General features: G+C 62.8%; 1 protein-coding gene, 1 long non-coding RNA gene and 1 pseudogene across 5 annotated transcripts; all 3 read right to left on the reverse strand.

Annotated features, from left to right (window-relative positions):
* Positions 1–802: 802 nt before the first annotated feature.
* On the reverse strand, positions 803–5692 carry FAAP20 (FA core complex associated protein 20). The gene is made up of 4 exons (XM_039473472.2): positions 5354–5692; positions 4689–4824; positions 4329–4600; positions 803–1000 (listed from the first exon to the last, which is right to left on the reverse strand). The coding sequence occupies exons 1-4, from the start codon at positions 5413–5415 to the stop codon at positions 928–930; spliced, it is 543 nt and encodes a 180-aa protein (XP_039329406.1). The 5' UTR covers positions 5416–5692; the 3' UTR covers positions 803–927.
* Positions 5693–8565: 2873 nt separating this feature from the next.
* LOC120365902 (uncharacterized) lies at positions 8566–12734 on the reverse strand. 4 transcript variants are annotated; one of them, XR_012512289.1, is made up of 3 exons: positions 11457–12734; positions 8891–11280; positions 8566–8688 (listed from the first exon to the last, which is right to left on the reverse strand). It is a non-coding gene; the product is annotated as an uncharacterized LOC120365902 (long non-coding RNA). The 4 variants fall into 4 exon arrangements; XR_012512290.1 differs by having other exon boundaries at positions 8891–10543; positions 11088–12734; XR_005580732.2 differs by having other exon boundaries at positions 8891–10269; positions 10488–12734.
* Positions 12735–19298: 6564 nt separating this feature from the next.
* Positions 19299–21254, reverse strand: LOC141580364 (uncharacterized; annotated as a pseudogene).
* Between the last annotated feature and the right edge of the window lie 5664 nt (positions 21255–26918).

A 26918-nucleotide genomic window follows, 5' to 3' on the forward strand; every position in this document is an offset into this window, starting at 1 on the left:
CTGAGGAATTAGAACTCAACTGAGGGCCGGCGCCGTGGCTCCCGCCTGTAATCCCAGCACTTTGGGAGGCCGAGGCGGGTGGATCACCAGGTCAGGAGATCAAGACCACCCTGGCTAACACACTGAAACCCTGACTCTACTAAAAATACAAAAAATTAACCAGGCATGATGGCAGGTACCTGTAATTCCAGCTATTCAGGAGGCTGAGGCAGGAGAATCGCTTGAACCTGGGAGGTGGAGGTTGTAGTGAGCAAAGATTGCACCACTGCGCTCCAGCCTAGGCAACAAAGCGAGACTCCACCAAAAAAAAAAAAAAAAACCTGGAAGCTGGGCCGGTGGCTCGGGCCTGTAATCTCTGTACCTGAGGAGGCCAAGGCGGGAGGATCACTTGACTCCAGAAGTTTGAGACCAGCCTGGGCAACATGATAAGAGGCCCCAGTCTGTACAAAAAACTACTAAAATTAGCTGGGCGTGGGGACATGCACCTGTAGTCCCAGCTATTCAAGAGGCTGAGGTGGGAGGGTCATCAGCCCTCCAGTCTGCAGTGAGCCGTGACTGCACCCCTGACTCTGGCCTGCGTGACAGAGCAAGGACCATCTCAAAAGACCAAACAAGACCGTGACTGCACATGAGCCAACCACACCTGTCCACAAAGTCAGGAAAACGAGCTGCCCCCAGCCTGTCCCATCCTCAGTGGGGCTGCTGGGTGAAAGGGGTCGGCTGACCTGCCTGGGGCTTTGCCTGGTTCTGATTTCACTGCTGTGAATTTGCCCTGAACGAAACGTCAGAAAAAAAGCCGCTGTTTCATCACAACAGGCAGGTGCACGGCCTTCTTTAATGCCAAGCTGGAGAGCTGGGAGGAGGGGCTTCTGGCGGGAGAGGGCGTGTCCGGCCATCGCACACAGCACTTGGCTCCCTGGAAGGCGCTCACCACATCACATCTTCTGTGCTTTCGGCCAAGCACTGGGCCAGGTGGCTGTCAACATCCAGCTGGGTCAGCCTGTAAGGGAGGAGCTGTGGTCACCAGGCCACCTCCACGGCATGCTGGCCGCAGGGAGCACCCTCTGGACCTCCAGGCCCTCCCTGCTTCTGCCACTGGAGAGGATCCAGCTGCTCAGAAGTAAGGGGTGGGGCTGCCCCCGGGGCTCAGGACCCTGGCAGACCACACCAACCACTGGCAGCATCTCCACACCCACCCGTGAGGATGCTGCTCCAGGCCAGGCCCTGCGTCTGAGCTGGGGGTAGGAGGCTGTGTCTCAACAAGCCCCCTATGGGATTCTGGCATCTGCTCAGCTTGAGAACGCATTCATTGTAGGTCCTGCCTGAACGCAGAGCCCAGGAGCCCATCTGCAGGCCAGAGGAGCCAGCAGACAGGCGGCCTGACCCGAAGAAGACTCAGGAGGGTGGCCGCCTGCCCGGGAGAGCCTGGCACGCAGGCTGCCAACCCACCATACTGGGAGGCCCCACGCAGCCCCTGCACCTCTCAGGAGGGCACTGGCCCCGGGAGGGTGGCCGGCCAGGCAGAGGTGGCAGGAGAAAAGCCACCGAAGCCCGTGGGTCAGCGCCCTGGGTGTCTGGCGGGGCAGGAGGGTGTCTGAGCACAGCCACTTTCTATCCCTGGCCTCAAGCTGGCTCCATCGCAGCCCAACTAGAGTGGCTGGGAGTGACCTTCCCCAGGCCTGGCCAAGGCGCGGCCCTGGGGGCCAGGAGAGTCACCTTCCAGCCATGACGCTCAGAGGGTGCTGGGTCGGGGAGCTTAGTGCAGCTGCATGGGACATGTCCGGGGCAGAGTGGGTGGCTGCAGCCTAGACTCGGGCCTAGATCTTGCTGGAGGCCCAGTGGTCAGCGTCCCCTCAGGTAACCATCCCTCGAACACTGCTGCTGGGGACACACCTCCGCTGAGCGGCTAAGTCACAGGACACATGTCCCTGTGTCCACCTGTCAGCCACACCACTCCTCACTCCCCTACAGCCACTGCCCTGGCACGTGACCAGGCATGTCCGAGGAGTCCACGGAGCACCACCCAGCCTGGGCTCTGCTGTGTCCCTTCCTGGGGCTCCGTGTGGCCACTGCAGCCCTCCAGTCCCCCTCTCCAGACCACAGCTGGACCCCCACTCCGGAGGCCGGCTCCAGCTGCCAGCGGCTGCCTTCTCTGGCAGAGCCCGCCCAGTGTCTTCTGAAGCTCCCGAGGGTCACTCAGTCTGAGACCTTCCCGCTTCTGCCCATCCCGGGGACCAGCCCCACCTCCACATGCTTGCCTTACGGCCACCGGAAGGTCCTAAGATCTGAAGCAAGGTCATCCTGTCCCGGTGTTTGCGGGCAGCGTCCCTTGGTTGGGGCCCTCTGAGATGCCTTCAGACCTCGGCCTGACCTGCCCCGTCCGTGGGGCTTTGGCTGCTGAGCAGACACATCCAGGCCCCACGGTACATCCAGGCCATAGGACAGCAGGGGCCCAGAAGCCTCCTGTGGCTTCTGCGTGTGGGCAGGGGGGCAGGGCTGCAGAGTGGGCAGGCACCTGGCAACGTGAGGGGCCTCAGGGCTGTTAAAATCCTAATGACTGGTGGGGCGCAGTGGCTCACGCCTCTAATCCCAGCCCTTTGGGAAGCCAAGGCGGGCAGGTCATCTGAGGTCAGGAGTTCGAAACCAGCCTGACCAACATGGTGAAACCCCGTCTTTACTAAAAATATGAAAATCAGCCAGGTGTGGTGGCGTGTGCCTGTAATGCCAGCTACTCAGGAGGCCGAGGCAGGAGGCGTCTGCACAGGGCAGGGTTTTGGGCCCAAGGCAGAGGCCGGCTGTTAGGCCAGGCGGCCTCCTTGCTGGGGTCCTGCGGTCATGAGCCCCAGGGCATCCCAGGGTGGCCATGCAAACCCTTGTTCCCCAAAACACGGGAGGGCTTATCCCCCAGCTAGCCTGCCCGTGCCGTGGCCACAGCCTCAGAGGTGAGTTCCGGTTCCAAAGTACTGGCTCTCCCCTGCAATCAAGTGTTAGAATGTGCTTGAAGCATTCCAGACACACCAAGGCCTGGGCCTGGCTTCGCTGACGCCTACTTAGGAGAAATCGAGACCAGCTGCCGACCTTCCAGCAACGGCTTAAAATGCTCAGAACAGCAACTTTTTCCTCGTGAATCTGCTTTCTCTGGGAGTCTTTTTTTAGGCTATCTGGAAAAGCAGGAGACCAGACAAAAGCCCCTACCCGGGGGGCGGGGGGGCAGCGCCCCGACAGCATCAGCAGTCTCGGGGCTTCAGCCAAGAACACGGATTTCTCCCCAGAGCCCCCAACAGGACCTTCTGTCCCTGGACTTTTTTTTTTGAGACAGAGGCTTGCTTTGTCTCCCAGGCTGGAGTGCAATGGCACCATCTCAGCTCACTGAAACCTCCACCTCCCGGGTTCAAGCCGTTCTCCTGCCTCAGCCTCCCGAGTAGCTGGGACTACAGGCATGCACCACCACACCCAGCTACTTCTTGTATTTTTAGTAGAGATGGAGTTTCACCACATTGGCCAGGCTGGTCTCGAACTCCTGACCTCGTGATCTGCCTGCCTCAGCCACCCACTGTGCTGGGGTTAGAAGCATGAGCCACCGCGCCCGGCCTTTCTTTTGTTTTGCTGGCTGCTGACTTTGGACTCTGCTCCCTTCGCCCTCCTGATCTGTTTTTGCTTCTAGAAGACCAGGGTGTCAGGCACGACTGAAGGACCCCGTCTCCTGGCCATGTGAGATGTGAAACCCACCGCCCATTAACCCAACCAGAAGTCACGAACCAGCGTCGTTCACACGGCCCTGGCCCCAGTACCTGTTCAGGAGGCCAAGGGCCCAGAGGCCACCAGACACGAGGCCAGCACTGGGCAGTTAGGGTTACCATGTCAGCAAAACTGGCTTCCATTCCCCTCTACTTAAAAAACATATAAAAATACACATTGTACTTCAAAAAAAAAAGCATCTCCAGACCAAAAAAAAAAAAAAAAAACTCTTCATTTTTAAAACCCATGACCCACCTTCGGAAAGGTGTTCTCTTGGCCTGGGCCTGGGCATGCTGGCACCACCAGCTGCCAGGATGGCCAGGTGGACCGCGGGCCAGTGCTCTTGCCTTCCTCCTATGCCATCTGAGGGCCCCCAGCCTGCCCTGGCCCCAGAGCACAGACAGCAGGTGGACCCCAGACACGTGACAGAGAGCCACCGGACGGGCCAGGTCACAGCACCGGGCCACCCTGCCAGGTGCGAAACGGCTTTAAAAGCCAGCGCTGAGGTCAGCCACCTCTTGACCTTCCAAAGGGCTGTGGTTTCCAAACAGGGATGTGTAACCGGCCAGGCTCGGGGGCGGCTCACTCACCTGGGGGCGAACTCCTTCTGGCACATAGGGCAGCTGCGCAGGGTCGCGGCCCCCCCAGCAGACGGCGGCGGCTCCACGCTGGGTGCCCTGCAAGGATCAGGTGCCGGGTGCTGGGAAGCGGACCTGTCGGGGGACTCCAGGTGCCCTCCTGCCCTGCAAAACAGCCGGTAGGAGCGGCCGGGGCCCCACAGGTTCGGCGGAAAGGGCGTCCAGGAGAAGGTCTTGGGTCCCACAGTGAAGATTTCAGTGGGTCCCGGGCTGCAGCTGCGCTCCTGCAACACAGAGCTGTTGGGTCTTGCCCCAGCGGTGGCCCCCACCCTGGAAACCCCTCCGCCACTCCGATGGGCCTGGTGGGCACACCTGTCCAGGGAAGGCGGGCAGCGGAGGCAGCTCCTGATCCAGGCTCAGCTCTGGGCTCACGGTGCGCAGCAGCTCGACCCAGAGACGCTCCCGTTCATCACCCCCCAGGAGAAACCAGGGGCGGTCACCAGAAGGCCTGGGGCGGACAGAAAAGGGAGATGGGGGTCATCAGCAGGGGAAATGCTATGGTGGGGGAGGCCGGGGAGGGCCTGGAGCAGAGAGCGGGGCATGGGGGCACTAGGGGAGGTAGCGGGCCTGGTTGGGAATGGGCCTGCTAGAGCAGACAGTGAAAAGATGAGAGGTACTGGGGTCGGGGGAGCGGGGCAGGGGTGGAGGTGTCGGGTCCTCGGCAGGATGACACGACGCTGGGGGACACTGCGAAGGGCCCGGGGAAGACAGAGGGGGAAGGCAGAGGGGGAGATGGGGTGCCCCGGGGGGACGCGATGATGGGGCAGGGCCTGGGGCGGCGCGGGGGAACCTCGGGGTGGGGTGGGGGCTGGGTGCGGGAGCTGAATGGCGGGGCGGGGTGGGGGAGGACGTGGGCGACGGGCTTGGGGGCGGGAGCCCTCCCAACCGGGAGAAGATGGCGGGAGGCCCGCGGGGGCTCCGGGAAGCACGCGGAAGCGGGAAATCCGGCCGCGCCCCCGCCCGGCCCCCGGCCTCACCCGCCCGCCGGGGGCGGCCTCCGACGGCTCAGCCCCAAGCGCGGCCTCCGCGCCGCCTCCATCCGATCTGTGCGCCGGGCGGAAGTGAGCGCAGGCCCCACCCCGGCCTTCAGGCCCCGCCCCCGGCCTCCAGGCCCCGCCCCCGGCGCCAGGCCACGCCCCCGGCGCTCTGCCCACTCCGAGACAGTGGGAACCCCGGGGGGCCCTGATCCCAGCCTGCAGGAAGCCGGGGCCAGGGTTCCTTCGTCCAGCACCGCAGAAGGGGGCCTGAGGTGGGGCGGAGGCCAGGTGCGGGAGCCCCGGCCGTGCCCCGCCTTCCCGTGCAGGCAGCCCTGGGCCGGAGCCCCATCCGTTACCCCGACGTCCGTCCGGCCCGCCCGGGCCCTGCCTCCTCCCGGCCGCACCCCACAGCTCCCGCCCCCGTTTCCGGCTCTGCGGAGCCGCCTCTCCTTCCAGGATCACTCCAGGAGTCAATAGAGCCTGAAATCCGCCGTCGCCAGCACCGTCGCTTTACAAAAGGCGGGGAGCTCAAGCTCCTTCGCCAAGAAACAAGAGGCGAAGTGACAAGGCTGGGTGGCCCACTGGGGCCTCAAGGCCTGAGCCGGGGCCAGGACCCCGGGGGCAGCTGAGGGGCTTTCCTGCCTGGACCCTGGGCTCTGCGACCTCAAAGTCCGCCACTTGGTGGCAGCAGACGCCCAGGCACCCTCGTCCCACACCTGGCTTCAGTCCGCTTGCCTCTGCCTCGGCCCCACTGGGCCCTGGAGGGGCCCACCCTGACGGAAGGGCTGGGGTCTACAGGCATCAGGGTCTGGGCCTTTGCCAGACACCACTCAGGGCTCTGCGACTCCGTGGCAGTTTCTGCCCTGCCCAGCCCCAGCAGTTTTGGGGCCACGCTGGGCACCCCTCCTGCAGGGCTCCCTGGCTGTTCCCACTCCCCACCAGGCCCCTCCCTCTAGAACTCAGCTGTGGGGCCAAGCTCTGAACCCAGGTCACACAAGTGGCCCACGTCCTCCAAGTAGCCCTGGCCTGGAGGCCATGGGTGGATGTTCAGGGCAGGGGTCAGGAGCAGGGCCTGGACTGACAGGGGGGTCCCCACTCGCTGCATGAGTGGTTTTCTTCAGCACACATTTCTGTTCTAGATGCTGGAGACTCCCAGCAGAACAAGACGGAGGCACCAACCCCCAGGCCCTGCAATATGGGTAAGCAAATGGTGATGCAGTCCTGAGCGCTGCCAGGGTCTGGGGAGGCTGCTGCAGGCAGTGTGGTCTCAGGGGGCCCCGTGGGAGGTGCCTGGTGACTGAGCCTGCTCTCAGGCAGAGAAGCCCAGCTGTGGAATCTCCGTGGCTTCACGTCCACCACGTGACAGGTGCCAGCTGACCAAGCACGCCCAAGCACCAGTGTCCAGGGCTCCCTGACAGTCGTGGCTGTCTGGGCTTCAGCTCCACACTTCTAGGTCTCTCCTGGAAGTGTCACCACAGTCTGCAAAGGGCCTTGGAGACTCCAGGACTGGCAGCAGCATCCCAGGACAGGAGAAAGGCCAGGTGCAGTGGCTCACGCCTGGAGTCCCAGGACTTTGGGAGGCCCAGGCAGGCAGATCGCTGGAGCCCAGGAGTTTGAGACCAGCCTGGGCAACATGACCTTGTCTCTATACATAAAAAAATAGCGGGTCATGGTGGCATGTGCTGGTGGGGCTGAGGTGGGAGGATCACCCAGGGAGGTGGAGGCTGCAGTGAGCCAAGACTGTGCCACTGCACTCCAACCTGGATGCAGAATGAGACCCCATCTCAAAAAAAAAAAAAAAAAAAGCCAGGTGTGGTTGCTCATGCCTGCAATCCCAGCACTTTGGGAGGCCAAGGCGGGAGGATCACTTGAGTCCAAGAGTTTGAAACTAGTGTGGTCAACATGGAGAAACCCCCACCCCTCTAAAAATACAAAATTATAGCTGAGCATGGTGGTGCACACCTATAATCCCAGCTACTTGGGTGGTTGAGGCACAAAAATCACTTGAGCCTAGGAGGCGGAGGTTGTGGTGAGCCGACATTGCACCACTGCCCTCCAGCCTGGGTGACACAGCAAGACTCTGTCTCAAAAAACAAAGACAGACAGGAGGAAGGCCCTTGATCACAAGGGTTTGCTCCGGTCTCTGGGCCATGCTGGGCTGTGTTCTTGTCCCTTCCTCTGAGTTCACCCCTCCACTCTCCGCTCTGGCTCCCCACCCGCTGTTGGACCAGGGGTGGTTCTCCATGTGGCCTCACCATCCAGTGCCCTCCTGCCGTGAAACTGCCAGGTTCCGGATGGGCTCCAAGCCTCTGGGACCCTTCTCCTGCCATGCCTGCATCCCTTGGGCAGCACCTGGGGACCTCAGGCCCTGCCCTGTCCTGGAGGAGCATGTGAGGGACCCCTGTGTACAGCTGCTGCTCCAGGACAGGGGCCTTTCTGGCAGGAGGACCCAGCCCCTAGCCCAGGAGGCCAAACTCTAGAGCTTTTCCGGGGTCTTCAGCATCCTTCTGGCCCCTTGCGGCTCCCTGACGCAGGTGCTGCGGCCACTGGGCCCAGGAAGGGCAGAGCGAAGCGGGAGCAGGGAGGGGTCTTGAGTGGCCCTGACGCAGGACTCCTGCGCTGCCGGCTGGTGTGGGCTGCTTGGGAAGCTCTCACTGCAGGTGGCCCAAGGCTAGGAGACCCAGGCCTGTGGAGACCTCAGGTCTGGCTGAGCCTGGCTCCAGCCTACAGCACCGAAGCTGGGGGCCCCCACCCCCTTTGGCCTTAGCCACCCCAGTGGGTCTGATTTACCCTTGGCCACCAGTGCCGTGTGGCAGAAAGCAGGTGACGGTTAGGGTTAGGTTAGCAGGGCCTCTGGGCCTGGTGCTTCGGGGACACAGAGACAGCACAGTGTGTCACACATGTTCTCCTGGGGGCTCTTCCCCTCCGGGTTATCTGCTGCTCTGGATTAATCTCCCCTCCTCCCAGGTCACCACTGGGGAAGGGGTGGCGGAGCAGGCCCCTGTGACCTACAGCTGGGGATAAGTCCACAGAGAAAGGCACTGGGGTTAACTTCTGCTCTGGACACATGGCAGGTGCCTCCGCTTGTCAGGAAGCCTGCCCCCAATGCCCTCCCGCCAGACAGCCTTCCCGACAGCTGCCTGCCAGTCCACAGCCCAGACGGGGACCAGCCACTCAAGACTCTCAAGACAAGTGAGCGCGTTCACCTCCAACAAACACCTTGTCCTGCCCATCTCCAGGTTACCAGCACGACACCGTGGTGCTGCTGGTGCTGCTGGTGGAAGTTTCAACATTGAACTTGATGAAGAGGCTCACTTCTTCCAAGCCATCTGCTGCTGTGGTGACAGGGAGTTTTGCTTTATTGGAAAATAATTTCTGGCTGGCACTGACACATGCAAATTCATGTTTACCAAAGACTGTTTCAGCAGGGGAGTTTGTGCCCCAGGCCGAGCGGAAAGAGCTCAAGTGGGTGGGGGCATGGAAGCCGCCTCCCTCCTCCTCCCACACCTGCAGACCCATGGGCTGGGAGGCCCTTACCCTCTGTGGCATAAAAGGACGCATCTGTGGATAATGAATCGGGCCCCAACCCACAGAGCTGGTTTCAGAAGCCAGGTGAGGTCTGCTGGCCGCAGGTAGGGAGCCAGCCCTCTCTCACTCCTTCCACCTTGAAGGAACAAGTGTCCCAGCCACTGGCATCCTCAGAGTCTCTGCTCAGCACTGACACCTGCAAATCAGGTTAACGCAGCGGTGATGGCTGTGAGGCTGCAGGCCCGGGCATTCAGTGGCAGTGCCCCCTCCTAACTGCTTAGCAAGACCTGCGGCCAGCAGGCAGCCTGGGCACACGCTCAAGGCACTGGGCTGCCTCCACCCTACCACGTGGCAAAATGGCACGGCACCCACACAAGGTGCCCTGGCAGTGCTTGCCTGCTGGCTGGCCGGGGCAGCCTTCTGACGCAGCCAGACAGCGGGCTGTGCTCCCCTACACCTGCCAGCCTGGGGGTGCCAGGGAGACACGCCTGCCCAGAGTCAGATGTGGCAGCATTTATAGGGTATGGGAGTGCCAGGCAGACAGGCGGTGTTGAGACCGTTGCCTGGGAAATGTTTCAGGATCCGTGGGGCAGCAGGGCAGGTGCTCGGGCCCACACATGGGGGCGTGGGAGTAGGGGTATGCCTTGCTGCCCGTGGGTACCCACAACCTCCTCATAGCCTCAGTGGTGTGGTCATGGCACAGGCCTGCCCTCACCCTCGAGAGCCAGATAGCCAGGGGCAGCTGAGGAGGGGCCTGGCCCAAGAGAGACAGCGGTCCTGTTTCTGAACCCTCAGCCATGGCCTGTCTCTGAGCCAGCGTCCCCGACCAGAGAGGGCCAGCCGCCCTCTCTTGAGGTCCCCAACACCCCTCAAGCACCCAGAGAACCCACCTCTCCCCCTCATGCCTCCCACAGCCTGTTCTCCATCCTTGAGGCTCAGCCCCCTGCCCTCCTCAGCCCCCACCCCAGGGGTGGGCTTTTATTGGCCCCAGACCCTGCTCTGACATTCCCTGTCCCCTCCTGAGCCCAGCCCAGGCTGCTCGCTCCACCCCACTGTCCTGCTCGAGAGTTGCGCGCACGGATGCTGGCTCGTCTTCCCAGGAGGGCGGTGCTGTGTGCTCTGTTCCCTGGGAAGCCTGGAGGAGTGCTTGGCACCAAGGAGCCAGCCAGGGAGTGGAGACCTCTCGGGACGCCTGTCCTCTGGGGAAAATGAGTCACAGACACCAAGCTGGCAGAGTGCTGAGGGTTGCGTGCTGTCTCCAGAGACTCATGCCCGCCAGTACCTGAGAAGGTGGCCTTGACTGGAAGCGGGGTCTGCGCCCATTAATCAAATCAGCTTGAGGCCACACTGGGTTAGGGCTGGCCTTGGATGCAGCATGATGAGTGTTCCTATGAAAAAAAGGAAAATGGGCCGGGCGCGGTGGCTCACGCCTGTAATCCCAGCACTTTGGGAGGCTGAGGTGGGAGGATCACGTGAGGCCAGGAGTTCGAGACCAGCCTGATTGACATCGTGAAACTCCGTCTTTACAAAAAATCCAAAATTAGCCAGGTGTGGTGGCGTGCACCTGTAATCCCCGCCACTTAGGAGGCTGAAGCAGGAGACTCACTTGGAACCTGGAGATAAAGGATGCAGAGAGCGGAGATTGTGCCGTTGCACTCCAGCCTGGGCAACAAGAGCAAGGCTCCATCTCAGAAAACAGGAAAGGAAAATTTGGACACACAGACACGGGGAGGAGGCTTGGGGCTGGGGGATGGTGCGGCCACAAGCCAAGGAATGCCAGGGGCCCGGGCTGGAAGGGGCTGGAAGGAGCCGCCCCCAACCTTGAGAGGGAGCGCAGCCCTCCCGGCCACTGATTTTGGACTTTGGCGACCTGAGCTGTCAGAGAATAATCGTCATTTTAGGCAGCCCAGTGTCCTGAGGCCCCAGGGAGCTTTCTGGCCGCTGGCCGCAGTGGCCTGATGCCCAGCAGAATCTCCAAACCGGCCCTTTGCCTGCAGCCCAGGTGGGAGCAAGGCACAGCTAGCATCGGGACACGCTAGGATCGGGCCACCAAGACCAGCCCGCCCTCGCTCCCGCCGCCTTCTTCCCCACAGGTTTCTCCATGGTGGGGCAGGCCCTCCGGACACCCCTCCGCAGTCAGCACCCTCCCGAGGCTGCCCTGCCCAGGCCTGGGCACAGCTGCACTGACTGTTCCTGGCTGCCTCACCTGTGCAGGCCGCCCTGCTGCTCCAGCTCAGTCCACACCAGGGTTCTCGCTCTCAGCTTGGCCTGATGCTGACCTGTGCACCTGTCAGGGCAGGTGGGCAGCTCTGGGGCTGGCTGGTACTCGCTGCCTGGGGTGGAGGTGGGCAGCTCCTGGATTTCTCAGAATGACTCCAGGATGCAGCTGCGCCTGAGGCCTGAGCAGAGGGGAGATGCCAGGCTGGGGCCGGGAGCTGGGCGGGTCCTCTCTGAGCTGCCTCAGTTGGAGCCGGGCCTCAGGCCTCAGTGCACCACAGCACTCACTTCCAGGGGCCGGCCTGCGCACCCCACACCCAGCCCTGTGATGGAGGTGCTGTCGCTCGGCCGCACTTACAGATGGGCCACCTGAGGCCTAAGGCATCTGTCCGCTTGTCATGACGGGGCAGCCACGCTGGATGTGAGCTTTCCTACGCTGCCGCCCGGAGATCTCGATTCACTGCAGCCTCCGCCTCCTTGGCTCAAGCAATCCTCAACACCTCTTTATTTTTATGTATTTACTGAGACAGTCTCTCTCTGTTACCTAAGCTGGAGTGTAGTGGCACCATCTCAGCTCACTGCAACCCCCTCCCATGGGGGTCGGGGTCAGGAGTGAAGTAAGTGCCTGGCTCTCCAAGCAACCTGGGGCAGTCCCTCCAGCCTGGGAGACCAGCTCAAATCTGGGCAGCTGGTGACGTCAGCTCCCGCCATCCTGGGTCCCCATGTGCCACCAGGCTGTGAAAGCCTCTTGCTGGCCTCCACAGACCCTCACAGACGGCCCCCCAGCCAACACCCATCGGCTGCACTGCCCATAGTCACCATCTCTGTAGCCTACGTGTGCAGCCAGTGTCCCGCTGGTGTCCCTAGGCCCAGGCGCCTGGCTGCTTGTTCTGCAGCATCGTGAGCCAGGCCTGGGCTGCCTGTGGTCTGCTGGCCTGGCACATTCTAATATTTTTTTTCCTTTTTTTTTTAAAAAAAGACAGGGTTTCACCATGTTGGCCAGGCTGGTCTTGAACTCCTGACCTCAGGTGTTCCGCCCGCCTTGGCCTCCCAGAGTGCTGAGATTACAGGTGTGAGCCACCGTGCCAGGCCCCGGCCTGGCACATTCTAAATGGAGGTGCAGGCAGAGGCCGCCTGGGAATCCCCTGCGCCTCCTCAGAGGGATTTGTTCCCTCTGGGACATGCCTTGGGGACGGTCAGTTCCCCCCAATAGGGACCTCCCTTCTCCACATAAGGAAAGCCTTTGGCTGAGGGGTTGGGAGGGCCAGGAAAACGCCTCCAGGCCACGTGGGGCAGGCCTTGGCCATCCGGGTCCCTCCGGGCTTCGGCCTGGACCCCCAACGCCGGTCACAGCTCACAGCCCGCGGCCTGTTCTGGGGCCCCGCCTGCCGCCGAGCGCCCAGGAGCCGGAGAACCCGCAGGACGTCAGCCGGGTGGACTCCCTCCCACTGCCCGGCGCTTTCGGGACTAGCGGGTGACGGACTGCGGGGTCCTGGGGAAATCCGCGCTTAGCTGCAGCCTCAGCCAGCCGCTGCCTGCGGTTTCCCGCGCTGCCAGCTCGCCCGACCTCAGACCCGCGCCAGCTCTCCAGCCTCAGTCCCGCTTCCGGACGCCCCGCCCACGCCCCGCCCCCAGGCCCCGCCCCACCCCGGGCTCCTTCAAGCCCCGCCCCTCTCCCTGGGCGCCCCCCATACCTCGCACCCGCTTCTGCTCCTGGCCCTTCCCATGCCCCGCCCCCAGCTCCACCCTCCTCCCCAGGCACCGCCCACTCCCCGCCCCGCCCGGGCACCACCCACACAACCAAGCCCCGCCCCGCAGGGTCCCGCCCCGCCCCGCCCCCGTCCTTGCGCCCCCCGGGGTCGCTGCGCCCGTGAGCCCCCCAGGCGTGGGCCCATCCCAGCCACCTCGCCGCTCCAATTTCCTGCAGGTCCACGGGCCCAGCCCCACGCGCGCCGCTCGCTCGGCGACCTCCAGGGCGAGCGCGCTTCCGGGGCGGCCGTCCGGGAGGCGCGGGAAGCGCGCAGGTGGCTCCGAGCGTGCGGTCGCCGCCTGCGGACGGCAGAGGACTGGAGCTAGTTTCCAGCGTCGAGCTTGCTTCGTTTCAGCGGGGACTCCACGTGCAAGCCACGAGCGCGTCGCCTCAGCGTTCGCCCTCGTCCCGGGCCGGGCGTCCTGCCGGTGTCCCCGCTGCGCCGCAGGCCTCGATGGCGCGCCCGGAGGCTGGAAGGCTGAGTCGCGCTCCTCCGTGTGCGCAGGAGTCCCTCCGCCACGGTGCCCGGACCGCCAGCGTGGCGCGGGGGACGCGGGAAGGGCACTGGGAGACCTCGGGCCCCGCCCCACCTGTCTGCAGCCTCAGGGCCCGTTGCTTTTCAATCTGACCTGAGAGCCGGGCTCACGGCAGGGGTGGGGACCCCTGCGCTGGGCCCGCAGGTGCCCTGCCAATCAGGGCCCAGGCAGGAGAGGGGCGTCCCTGCATTGGGCGCTGTCATCGCATTCTCATGGCTTGGGCAGCGCCCTTCCCTTTCAACTCGCTTCCCTGTCGTTGCTCACCGACCTGTCTGCAAATGTAGCAAGGGTTGATGTTCCCCTTGAGAAATAAAGTGTGAAGGAGGCATAGAGACTACAGGACTCTCCTGCCTGGGAGACCCTGGCTCTAAGAGTCCGTGACCCCGGGTCCCTGTGTGTCTCCTGCAGCCCCGCACAGCCCCCGTCAGAGGCACCTTTTGGAGGGAGTGGGCCGGGTGTCCCCACCTTTGCCACCAGGCGCCCTGCTCCAGTCTACTTGTGTCCAGCCTGATTTGTGGGCTGATGGGTTGGAAAGCTGTGACAGACGGCCTGGGCCAGGAGTTCTAAAATGAAGTTGTTTAACTCCAGTGAAAGGACAGTTGCAGGCAGCCCGGAAATGGGAAAAGGTCGCTTTGAGCACCCTCCGTGGGGTGAGTGTGATGCTGAGATCGAGGGTCCAGGACCCTTGCCCAGCAGGTGCAGCCAGCTTCTGCCCCGCCTCAGGTCAGTGACCTGCACTGCACCCAGGAGGAAGGGAGACTCTTGCCCAGGGACAAACCCAAACACGGCAAGATCAGGGGAGGAGTGCACCGTTTCCTGTCAAAGTCGACATTTGTGAAAAAAAAAAAAAAAAAAAAAAAAAAAAAAAAAAAAAAAAATTGATTGGAAAGAGAGAGGTGCCGTGTTTTGGAATGGAGGTGAGTTGGGGGGCTAGAGAGGGCTAGCCGGTGAGAGACAGGTACGACGATCTGCCTGGCCCCATGGGGCTGGGGCCGCAGGCTCCTGGGCTGCTGGCAGAGCTGGGTCCTGGTGGGGGCAGAGCTGGGCAGGCCCACGTGGCCTGTGCATTCAGGGTGTCTTGTCCCTTTGACCCTCCAGAGGAGGACCATCCCCCCTCCGCCCCCCACCAGCCTTCTCGGGCATGGTCTGATAGATAGCTGGAGCTGGAAGCGGCTGAAGACAGTGAATGTCGGTCTCCTCTTTCCTAGGTGAGAACACTGGGTCCTCAGGGTCAGGGAGCTGCCCCCAGGTGGTCTGGGCGGTTGGAGATGGAGGCAGGAGAAAAGCCGGCCACTCGTGATCCCTGGCCCAGCGCTGTCCTTCCCCGGCGCCCGCCCCACCTCTGCCCCAGCCGGGCCCAGACTCCTACTCTCGCACTGGAAACTCCCTGTTTGGGGGACACGCACTCCGTGGCTGGCAGGCGCTGAAGGGGACTCTGGCAGGAGCACTACCCAGCCAGGCACGTGGCGCCCAGCCCTGCGGGCGCTGACCCCACAGAGGGCCGGGGTTTGTGCTGCAGGAGGCCTCTCTTCAGGGAGAGCTCTGTCCCGGCTCAGTGCGACCGCCCTCCCCCAGCCTGCTGGGCTGGGACCTCATCCCTGCTCCAGCGTCATGGACTTTTCCGGCCTTGGGTTGAGGCCTCAGCAATTCAGGCGGGGCCGTTTTGCTAACAGCCGTGTGTGTGTGTGTGTGTGTGTGTGTGTGTGTGTGTGTATGCGCACACGCACGCATGCGTGTAGGCATGTGAGCATGTGTGTGCCTGTGTGCCTGTGTGTGTGCATGTGTGTGTACGTGTGTGCACGTGTGTGTGGTGGTTTCCACCCCAGGGCTGGACTCCAAGGCCCCTCTTGGATACAGGGTGTTTCCTGCAGGGGAAACTGAGGCTTGGGGGGGCTCAGCCCCATGCCTGGGGGGTGTCTCATCCAGTCAGCCTCAGAGCTTTCACTCCTGGGCCTGGGCTTCGTGGGAGTCCAGGGTCTTGACTGCACACAGCCCATGGCCCTGGGTCCCAGGCCCAGCGTGTCCTCTGAGCCCTGCCTCCCTGGAGCGCACGCCCCCCGCCCCCCGCCTTCTGCCTCCTTCTTCCTCTCAACTTTACCCTCTCTCCCTCCCTTCCTCTCTCTGCCCCCTCCTGGCAAGCAGATTGCAATCCAAACTTGTTAACTTCTCCCCTGCAGTTGTCCACAGGCCCTTCCAAGTTAAATATTACTCATGGCGACAAGAGCCCGCTGGGCAGCGCCTGGCCTGGAGGTGGACCTGCCTGTGGAAGGTGCTGGCAGGGGGCATTGCCAGGCCCGCAGTGCCAGGACCCTCCCTGCAGCATCTAGGGGGCAGCTGGTGGCGCAGGTGGCCCCAGCACCCTGAGCCCATACCTGGGTCCCTCCAGCCTCTCACCTCACCCTTTGAAGTCACGAATGTGCCTGTTTATGTAACCTCCGTGCTCGGCCAGAGTGGGCAGGCCTGTGGGCTGCAGGTCCCTAGGCAGGCTTGGGAGGAGCCAGCTGGGGCCCTAGAGGGGCTTGGGCCGGGCCATGCGAGGGCCCTCCCCTCAGCCGCTCACTCCAGCTCCGTGCCAGGCTAGGGGTAGGACTGGGAACAAAATGTTCAGAAAAAAACCAACCTCATCTGTTTTGAATCGATTCCTCTTATCTGGCCCTCAGTTTTCCCAGCAGGGAAGTGGAGGGATGGGGAGTCATGGGCTCAAGCACCTCAGGGAGTCCTCACAGTGTGGGGAGGCACGGAGCGCAGCCCCCACTCACCACACCCAGCAGCTGCTCCACCCTCGCCTGTCAAGAGCCCCCCAGGCCTGGTCCCCCAGGGGAGCAAACCTGGAAGTCAACAGCAAACAGGCACGGTGTCCCCGTGCTGCCCGCGTGCTGCCCACCCTCTGCCACCCCAGCCCTCGCGTCCTGTCGTACCACTCTGTCCTCCACCTGCTGCGTGTGTCCGGCAGGGACCCGAGCACCCTCCTGCCACTGGGCCTTTGCACTGCCGGCCCCGGCCCTGAATGCCCATTCCTCACCCATTTCAGGGCCGCTGAAATGGACCTCAGGGGAAGTCCTCCCACTCAGCACTTCCCGGCTTACCCTGGGCTATTCCTTTTAAGAACATGGACCCCCTGTTCCACAGAGACATTTGGAGATGACTTTTTCTGCTTTCCTAGGAAGCTGCCAGCTCTCTAGATCCAGCGCTCCTTCCGGTGTGTCTGTGTGCTTGCTGTAGGGAGTCCCGCAGTCAACTCCATGGAAGAAACCAGTTCCACGCTCAGCCACCCCGCGCCCATCGGGGCCCAGCCCCCTGGCTGCACCCACTGGACCTTGTCAGGCAGGACACACCTGGCTGACCAGAACTCAGGCCAGGGGCCTCCCGTGACGCTCGGCAGGGACAGCTGGAGCCTGAGCCAACAGGAGGGCAGCAGGCCGAGGCGTACAAAGTCCAGGGGGCTGCTTGGTGCTGGTGGCGTGCGGCCACCCCACTTGTGCGGGACTTCACACCCTCAGTGTGAGCCTCCCTCCTGCCCTGCTCGTACCCCCAGGACCCTTTAGCCGTCCAGCCTCCCTCCTGATTCCTGTTCAGACAGAGCTTCCATGGACGTGCGCCGTGTCCACATCCCTGCTGCAGCCACATCTGCTCCAGGGAGCGCAGAACCTGCCCTGGGCACCCAGACGCTCACGAGGCCTGTCCCACAGGGCCCATCTTGAAAGGTCTCTTCCCAGTGCATCATCCTGGGACCCAGCCTTAGGGTGGGGGCCAGGAGGGGGGCCAGTGGGAAACGCCCTGCCTAGCACCCTGGGGCGGTGCTCTCCAGGCACCTGGTCTGTGACGGGGTCTTTGGGGGCTCTGGAGACGGGCAGCTTCCCCGCCTGCCTCGTGCCTGGACCTGCGAATGTGCCTGCCTGTGTCAGACAGAGGCGAGTTGGGACTTCATCCCTGAAATCGAGCAGGAGGGCAGGAATGTGAGCCTCAAAACCACCTTCTTTCCGTTTCGTTTCTGGGAGCGTCGACATCGGCCAGTGGGACACCTGTGGAGGGCTCTCTTTTCCCATCTGGGTTCTGGTGGGACAGAGGGCGGCTGTGACCGTCACCCAGCCTGTGCTGGGAGCTACAGCCCCCCACAGCGCCGCACAGCCCTGCCTGCTGCCTCCCCCGCCCCAGATCCTGCCCTCCTCCCTCCGCTCCTGCGATGGGGGCAAGGCCAGGTGCGCGTGCAGCTGATTGAGTCACAGGCCCTGCCTAGGCAGTGGGACCCCAGCACCCTCCAGCAAGGTGGCGGGCCCCAGGGGCCGTGTGGGGCAGCTCCTCGGGCTCCTCCTGGCCTCTGGGGACTGTGGGGCTTTCTAGACAGCACCGGTCCCTCTCGAAAGGCATTGCCAAGCCTTCTGGCACTTCTGCGGGTGTCTGTCCACAGCAAAGCATGCTTGTGCTCCAGGGCTGTGGCCCTTCCTCTGCAGGGTGACCCTGGGAATAGGCAGCCTCCCCCAATCACTCCGGTCACCAGTGGCCGTCCAGTCCCAGGTGTCCCCATCCTCGGTTTGGGCCAAGGGCAGACAGCAGGCTGGTGTTGCAGGACAGCTGGGGAAAGTATGGTTGCAGGGACACAAGCTGGCGACCGCTGTGGGGGACCTGGGTGTTGGCACAGGGACTGCCCTCATCCCAGGTGCCTGGTTGGGACCGGTGAGTGGGGCCGGGCCCTGCAGCGCCTGCCTTGCCCACGCTGGAACCCTGGAGCTGTCCTACCCGTGGCCAGGGCGTTCTGACAGCGTCACTCCCAGGGGCTGGATGCCCTCGGGCACCACCGCAGGCGCCTGGCAGGCCTCGCTATAGGCCATACCCTGCTCTGGACTCTGTGGGCTCCCTGGGCCCCTGCTACCAAGGCCACTGCCTCTCTTGGGAGCAAGTCCCTTTTGATTTGTATTTTTTTGAGATGGAGTTTCCCTCTTGTCCAGGCTGGAGTGCAGTGGTGCCATCCCGGCTCACTGCAAACTGTCTCTCGGGTTCAGGCAATCTTCGCCTCAGCCTCCCGAGTAGCTGGGATTACAGGTGCCCGCCACCCTGTCCGGCTAATATTTGTATTTTTATTAGAAACGGGGTTTCATCATGTTGGCCAGGCTGGTCTCAAACTCCCGACCTCGGGTGATCCACCTCCTCGGCCTCCCAAAGTGTTGGGATTACAGACATGAGCCACCGCGCCCGGCTGAGAGCAAGTTTCCGATGCAGGGGCCGCAGGGGGCTTCCCGGACCGGCGGGTCGCTGTCTCAGCGCCAGCTTGCACCCTCCTCCCCAGGATCCGGAGCAGGAGGGTGGCTGCCTTTTGCCTTGACTCCGCCGGGCTGTGGAGGGCTCCTGCGGGACTGCGCCCAGGGGCAGAGAGAGGGAAGGCCGCCGCCTCCGAGGACAGACGGGCAGGCCGCGGTCAGGGGAGCCCCCGCCGGGGCCCACAGGCCTTGGGTCTCTGCTTGGGGGAGCACGAGGCGGGCATGGGAGGGGGCCAGGGAGGGCCTGCAGCCCCCCACCCCCCAGCCCCAGGCAGCAGTGCCTCAGAGGCCTGGGCGGCAGGAAAGGGAGAGATGACGTCATTGCCGCCTGGAATCTGCTGTTTGGAGGCGTCGCCATGGAGACCGGAAGGCTCAGGGTGGGTAAAAATAGCAAACCCAAGAGGGTGTAAGTTCCAAGAAGCCGAGTCTCTGAAAAGCGAGGCATACAAGTTCTCCCTGCCGGGGGGACAGAGGGCCCGGGCTGGGCGTCTAGCGGGCGGGGCCGCTCGGGGCTGCTGGCTCGCAGCCACCCGCACGCCGCGTGTCCCGGCCACAGCCACCGGGAGCTTTGTCCCCGCACAGGGTGTGGCGGGCGTGGCAGGCTCCCAGCAGGAGGCGTCTGCAAGCATGCTGCCTGCCTTTGCTTGGGCACCAGAGCCTCAGCCCGAGGGCTGCTCTGCGGGGCGTTTTCCTTCCTCGGAGAAAAAGGGGAAGCGGCCGTGGCCCGTGAGCCACCCAGCTTCCCAGGCCTCGTCCAGGCCGGAACCCTGGGCCTCCAGGCGGCCTCTGGAGGGCAGGAGGGCACGGAGCTGGGTTTTCTCGGCCTGGACTGAACGCTCTTTTCCTGCCCTGGTTTTGGAGGAGGAAAGGGGCGGCTGCCTGAGAAAGGGCTCCTGCCCTCCTGTTCCTCCAGGCCAGGAGGTGGCTGTCCTGCTCCTCTGGGCTCGGTCCCCGGAAACGCCGGTGCACACTGTCTGCACCTCCCTTCAGCTTTGTCCTCTGGTGGTCCCAGTGTCCTCATGGGTCCCCCCAAGTCCCAGGCCACAGGCACCCGGTAGGGGACCCAGGGGCTCTGGGCCCCCTCCCCGATGGCGGAGTCCTCTGAGAACCCCTGTGGCTGTGAGGGGCTCCCCGGCCCGGTGCCAACTCTGAGAAACACTGCCCTGTCTTGGCTCTCAGCGTCTGTGGGGGCTCCTCTCTCCCAGGCAGGGCTTCGCAGGGGGACGGGGGGGCCTTGCTAGGCTTCTTCCTCCTGGCCTCGCAAGCCTGGGCAGAACTATCTTGGGCTAAGGGCCCAAGAATGACCCAGGAGCCCTCAGATGGTCTAAGAGCACCCGGCACGGCACGGGAGGGATCCAGGTGATTCCCAGGCCCGAGAAGGGAAGCCTCATCCTGGGAGAGTGACTGCTCTGGGGGGCCTGAGGGTGACTCTCGGTGGCGGGGGGCAACTGCCCACTACAGCAACCAGGGTTCTCCCGAGCAGGCGGGGACCCTTCCCTTTTTCACGAGGAGGCTGCTGGGCTGGGTCTGCCCACCGCCACTCCCTGGGTGCTAAATCCTGGAACATCTTCAAACAGCTGCCGTCCCTTCTCTCCGGCACACACCATTGTTCTCAGGGTGGCAGGGGAATTGGGCACGGGTCTCACCTCTCACGCCCAGGCCTCCCTTGTCTTGTGGTGGCTCGTGGCTGGAGAGGGTGAGGGGACATAGAGGCCTTTGTAGGGGGAGCTCCTTCCCCCAAGACATAGCTTGCATGCCTTATGTAACGCGTGAGCTCACGCAGCCGGCCTGCCAGAAATGACGGCAGGGGCGGGAGGGGCCTGCTCGGGAAGCCAAGTGCGGCTCAGGCTTACGAGGAGCCGGCCCAGCCCTGCCTTGAGGAGAGAGGGGCCTGGGGCCTTTGCAACCTAGGGCCCCCACACTGTGGCAGGGGGTGGGCAGCGCCTGGGAGGGAGCAAAGGCCGAGCGGTGCCACGTATGGCTAGACCTGGGTGGCTGTGCTGGTCACTTGGCTTATGGGTGACTGGCCCACCCCACACCCCCACCAGCAGGCGCCAGCATGCCTGTGATGTCAGAGGACGGGGCCTCTCTAAGTTACCCAGGACCCCCAGGAGCAGCTCTGGGGCCTTGACGGGGTGGGTGGGTGGAGGCAGTGCCAGCTCTCCCAATGTCAGCTGCCCTCCAAGCGTGGCCCCAGGCGGATCCTGCGCTGAGGACGGCCCTGAGGCGGGGCTGGACCTCGTGCCCGCCGCCCGCCCCTGCCCTTCCTCCCTTCCCTGTTGGAGTCCCAGCCCCACCCTGGGCTTCCCCTCCCCCTGCTGCACAGGCCCCAACACCGAGGTAGGCCCAGCCCCGTTCCACTCCTGGAAGGGGACCCAAGGCCCCAAGAGGAGCAAGGGCTTCAGGGAGGCCATGGCGAGGGCCTCTGGGCAGCACTTGGGGCCTGGGTGACAGCACAGTCCTCAGGGCAGTGCCCCCAGCCTAGAGGGAGCCACCCCTCCAAACACAGTGCCAAGGGGCACCTGGCATGGGGACCTGTGCCCCACCAGCAGCAGGGCCTGCCACAGCTGCACCTCACCCGACCCAGGCCGGCCATTGGTCAGCTCACTGCCCATTACCGGGAAGGCAGCCAGCCCTGGCAGGGAGGGATGACTGGGAAGAGGGGATGCTGGGAGGGCAGGGCGCTGGCAGTGGTCTCTGGCAGGGTCCTGGACTGTGTGTCAAGCTTGGAAGCAGGAAAGTAGGACGGGTGGGGACTCCCTGAGGGGCCCAGGGCAGTGCTGGGAGCCCAGTGTGGGGAAGACCCTGCTCTCAGGAAGGGCGGCCCGGGGGCCATGGTCAAGACAGTGGCTGGGACTGTGCCTGCTGCTGATGGGGAGGGCGAGGATGGGGAAGGGTGAGGATGGGGGAGGGTGAGGATGGGGAAGGTGAGATGGGGAGGGCGAGGATGGGGGAGGGCGAGATGGGGAGGGCGAGGATGGGGGAGGGCGAGGATGGGGGAGGGTGAGATGGGGAGGGTGAGATGGGGAGGGTGAGGATGGGGGAGGGTGAGGATGGGGGAGGGTGAGATGGGGAGGGTGAGATGGGGAGGGTGAGATGGGGAGGGTGAGATGGGGAGGGTGAGATGGGGAGGGCGAGGATGGGGGAGGGTGAGGATGGGGGAGGGTGAGGATGGGGGAGGGTGAGATGGGGAGGGTGAGATGGGGAGGGTGAGATGGGGAGGGCGAGATGGGGAGGGTGAGATGGGGAGGGTGAGATGGGGAGGGTGAGATGGGGAGGGTGAGGATGGGGGAGGGTGAGATGGGGAGGGCGAGATGGGGAGGGCGAGGATGGGGGAGGGTGAGGATGGGGGAGGGCGAGATGGGGAGGGTGAGATGGGGAGGGTGAGATGGGGAGGGTGAGATGGGGAGGGCGAGGATGGGGGAAGGTGAGGATGGGGGAGGGTGAGGATGGGGGAGGGTGAGATGGGGAGGGTGAGATGGGGAGGGTGAGGATGGGGGAGGGTGAGGATGGGGGAGGGTGAGATGGGGGAGGGTGAGATGGGGAGGGTGAGATGGGGAGGGTGAGATGGGGAGGGTGAGGATGGGGGAGGGTGAGATGGGGAGGGTGAGATGGGGAGGGTGAGATGGGGAGGGCGAGGATGGGGAAGGGTGAGGATGGGGGAGGGTGAGGATGGGGGAGGGTGAGGATGGGGGAGGGTGAGGATGGGGGAGGGTGAGATGGGGAGGGTGAGATGGGGAGGGTGAGATGGGGAGGGCGAGGATGGGGAAGGGTGAGGATGGGGGAGGGTGAGGATGGGGGAGGGTGAGATGGGGAGGGCGAGGATGGGGAGGGTGAGATGGGGAGGGCGAGGATGGGGGAGGGCGAGATGGGGAGGGCGAGGATGGGGGAAGGCGAGGATGGGGGAGGGCGAGGATGGGGGAGGGCGAGGATGGGGGAGGGTGAGATGGGGAGGGCGAGGATGGGGGAGGGTGAGGATGGGGGAGGGCGAGGATGGGGGAGGGCGAGGATGGGGAGGGTGAGATGGGGAGGGTGAGATGGGGAGGGTGAGATGGGGAGGGCGAGGATGGGGGAGGGTGAGGATGGGGGAGGGTGGGATGGGGAGGGTGAGATGGGGAGGGTGAGATGGGGAGGGTGAGGATGGGGGAGGGTGAGATGGGGAGGGTGATGATGGGGGAGGGTGAGATGGGGAGGGTGAGATGGGGAGGGCGAGGATGGGGGAGGGCGAGGATGGGGAGGGCAAGGATGGGGGAGGGCGAGGATGGGGGAGGGCGAGATGGGGAGGGCGAGGATGGGGGAGGGCGAGGATGGGGGAGGGCGAGGATGGGGGAGGGTGAGATGGGGAGGGTGAGATGGGGAGGGCGAGGATGGGGGAGGGTGAGATGGGGAGGGTGAGATGGGGAGGGCGAGGATGGGGGAGGGTGAGATGGGGAGGGCGAGGATGGGGGAGGGTGAGGATGGGGGAGGGCGAGATGGGGAGGGCGAGATGGGGAGGGTGAGATGGGGAGGGTGAGATGGGGAGGGCGAGGATGGGGGAGGGCGAGGATGGGGAGGGCGAGATGGGGAGGGCGAGATGGGGAGGGCGAGATGGGGAGGGTGAGATGGGGAGGGTGAGGATGGAGAAGGGGCATCCACACAGAGGCAGAAGCAGGAGGCGAGGGGCGGGCTCCCTGGACAGCCTGGCTTGAGCCTGGAGGCTGCAGCCCCTCTGAGTAGCAGGCTGCGGGCAGGTGCCGTGGGTGACTGAAGGGTGGGACCCGCGTGAAGGGGCCCCTCGCTGCCCTTGGGAGCACCGGGCCCCTGACGTCTGGCCCTCACACAGGCCCCGCCCTCACCTGAGTTCACACCCGGACCAGCCAGCCTACCAGCAAGCCGAGGGTTCCAGCAGGTCCCAGGCAGCCCTGAGCCTCGGAGTGCTCAGGTGCGCACGTGGCGGTAATGCCGACTGGCTCAGCACGTCGGCGACACCGGGCCTGGCCCACAGGTACCATGTTAACAGTGCCTGTGATGACGCAGAGGTTCTGCCATTTTGACCAACAGTGCCACAGCCTCGGGCCCCTGGAAAGCACCGGGGGAGCGGCCCCCACTTTGGGAAGTGCTGGCTGAAACCCTGGTGCGGGCAAGGACAGGCCCTTCTGTGCCCTGCATCCCGGCCCACCTCGTGGTGCCCATGTTGAGTACGGGTAAAGGACAGCGGCCAGGGCCTCGGAGGACGTGGATGGTGCCCAGGCTGCGGCCAGGTCCCCCGCTCTCCCTCTGTCCCCCATTTTACACGTGACCGCTTCAGCTAAGTCAAGAGCAAGCTCTGGCCCTAGGGCCCCGGGCTCAGTGAAGTGCTGAGGGCATGGGAGAGGTGGCGCCAGCCCTGGGCAGCCATGAGCAGCACAGCGCACATGCCAGGTGGCACAGGATGTCCCCAGGACAGGGTCCACTGGGTGAGGGCTGCAGGGCCTGATGCCCACGCAGACTCTTCAGCTCAGCACTCGGCCCCCCAGGCGGGGCCTCACCAGTGGCCCCCGGCTGTCCACAGGCTGTGGATGCACCTTCAGAGGCAGGCTCTGTGCCCCTCCCTCCCTCCCTCTGGCCCATCTGTCCTGCTGCTGCGCCCTCAGCCCCAGGGTCCTTGTGCCGCTGGGCCGGGGCTGCCCCGGGGCTCCTGCGGGAAGAGGAGCCTGAGAGAGCCAGCCTTGTCTCCCAGCCTGGGGCCCGGCTGGGCCCTGTCACGCTCTGGGTGTGGACCTAAGTTGGGGTTGGGGTTGGGTCGTCTCGGGATGACCCAATGCCTGGCCCAGGCTGTGCGAGGCTGGGTGACCTCACTGCCGCCTGACCTGGCTTTGTCCCTGTGGGGAGTGGGCAGGCGCTGGGCTGTGACTCTGAGTGAGGTGGTCGGCCAGCCACGGGGTCTCACCCTCTGGTTCCCCATGGCCACAAGGACAGGACCATCCATGGCCCCCAGGAGCAGGTGCCCTGCCCAGCACTTCCCACACATCACCTCAAGTGACCTCAAGAAGCAGGCCCTGGATGCAAGACCACCACAGGGAGCCTGACAGATGCCGAGGCCACCCAAGCCCAGCAGGCCTGGGACAGGTCAGGCCACTGACTTCACAGAAGACCCCACGGCGGCCGAGGGCTCACCTGGGCAGGATGGCTCGAGAGAAACAGCAGGGAGGGCAAACAGAACTGCAGCGGCTTCCTTAGCCAGAAAACCGGCCGGGCGCAGCGGCTCACGCCTGTAATCCCAGCACCTGGGAGGCCGAGGCAGGCGGATCATGAGGTCAGGAAATCGAGACCAGCCTGGCCAACATGATGAAACCCCGTCTCTACTAAAAATACAAAAATTTAGCCTGGCATGTTGGCGCATGCTTGTAATCCCAGATACTCGGGAGGCTGAGGCAGGAGAATCGCTTGACCCCAGGAGGCAGAGGTTGCAGTGAGCTGACATTATGCCACTGCACTCCAGCCTGGGAGAGACGGCAAGACTGTCTCAAAAAAAATAAAACAAAAACAAGAAGTTGCAGGTCAGCACAAAGGAGAAACTTTAAGATAGCTGTAGATTCTTCACTTGGCAAAAATCACATTCTTGTTTTTTGAGGTATGACCTGAAGGCTATAAAATTCTAAGTACCACGTAAGTAAGCTGCATCCAGGAATTCTCAGAGACAGTGTTTCCTTTTTTTTTTTTTTTTAAATATTTTTTGAGACTGAGTCTCACTTTGTTGCCCAGGCTGCAGTGCAGTGGTGGGATTTGGGCTCACTGCAACCTCCGCCTCCCAGGTTCAAGCGGTTCTCCTGCCTCAGCCTCCAGAGCAGCTGGGACCACAGGCACGTGCCACCACGCGCAGCTAAGTTTTGTATTTTTAGCAGAAACAGGGGTTTCACCATGTTGACCAGGCTGGTCTTGAACTCCTGACCTCGTGAATCGCCTGCCTCAGCTTCCCACAGTGCTGGGATTACAGGCGTGAGCCCCTGCGTCCAGCCTACTGTTTCCATCATCAATTTAAAACATTGTGGTGTCCATTTTGATTCCTTCTTTAATTGTTGACATGTTCAAAGTATTTTTCAACGTCCCAGATGATGGTAACTTTTGATGGAAATGTGTGCTCATTTTTTCTTTGTTATTTATTTTTATTTACTTATTTTTCTGAGATGGAGTCTCGATCTGTTGTCCAGGCTGGAGTGCAGTGATGCAATCTCGGCTCACTGCAACCTCTGCCTACTGTGTACAAGTGATTCTCCTGCCTCAGTCAACTGACTAGCTGGGACGATAGGCACACACCACCGAACCCGGCTAATTTTTGTATTTTTAGTAGAGATGGGGTTTCACCATGTTGGCCAGGCTGGTCTCGATCTCTTGACCTTGTGATCTGCTCGCCTTGGCCTCCCAGGCCTCCCAAAGTGCTGGAATTACAGGCATGAGCCACCATACCCAACCTATTATTTATTTTTAGTTTGGAATTCTAGTATGTTTATTTTAGTAGTTACCAAAGAAACACAGGTATGTAGACGAAAGAAACAAAGAGAAGCCCCAAAGTTAGTAAGTTTCAATATTGAAACTGTAGAATCTGTAGAACTCAGCTGGCCCCGCCCTCCTCTGTGCCTCATTAATGCCCTGGCATCAGCCTCTTCCGAAGCTTTCGGCCAGTGTTTTCGTTTTAATTCTCTCCATACTTCTAAATTGTGTGCTCCCGCTGCTCCTTCTTGGTTCGGCAGCTTTATACGTGGTGAGATGTTACTGGAGAATGGGGGTTTTCCTCTTACCCAGTGCTCTCTGCTCCACCCCACCTTCTCTTCTTCTGTCTTTCCAAATGAGCCATTTCATCATTTTTGTTTAAGTCAATGACACTAGTATAACTATGTATTATACTCACTCAACTATGTATTATAACTCACTGCCAAGTCAAGTCGTGAACTCTGCCTAGGTCTTCTCTTTGTTTTTCCTGGAGTTAGTGTTGGCTTTCTTTTTTCATCTGCTGAGTTTCCTCTGTGCCTATGGCCCATCCCACCTACATCTTCCGACAAGCCCTCTACACAGTGTTTGATCCAGTCAATTGCATCCTATGTTCCATTGGTTCCTTGTTTTCCTGTCCTGTGTCCTTCTGTCTCAGTCTGGGCTGGGCACTCTCTGGGCTCCATGTCCAGGTTGGTGGGCAGAAATTTCCATGTCCCCTTCCTGGACTGGGACCCTTCTTAGCTGTTATTGTCATGATGGCAGTCCAGCTCCAGATCCCATTCAGAAAGGTCCGGTGACCATGACTCTGTCTCTCACTGGCCTTAACCAGT

Source organism: Saimiri boliviensis, chromosome 11, assembly GCF_048565385.1.
Source record: "Saimiri boliviensis isolate mSaiBol1 chromosome 11, mSaiBol1.pri, whole genome shotgun sequence".
Taxonomy (NCBI): domain Eukaryota; kingdom Metazoa; phylum Chordata; class Mammalia; order Primates; family Cebidae; genus Saimiri; species Saimiri boliviensis.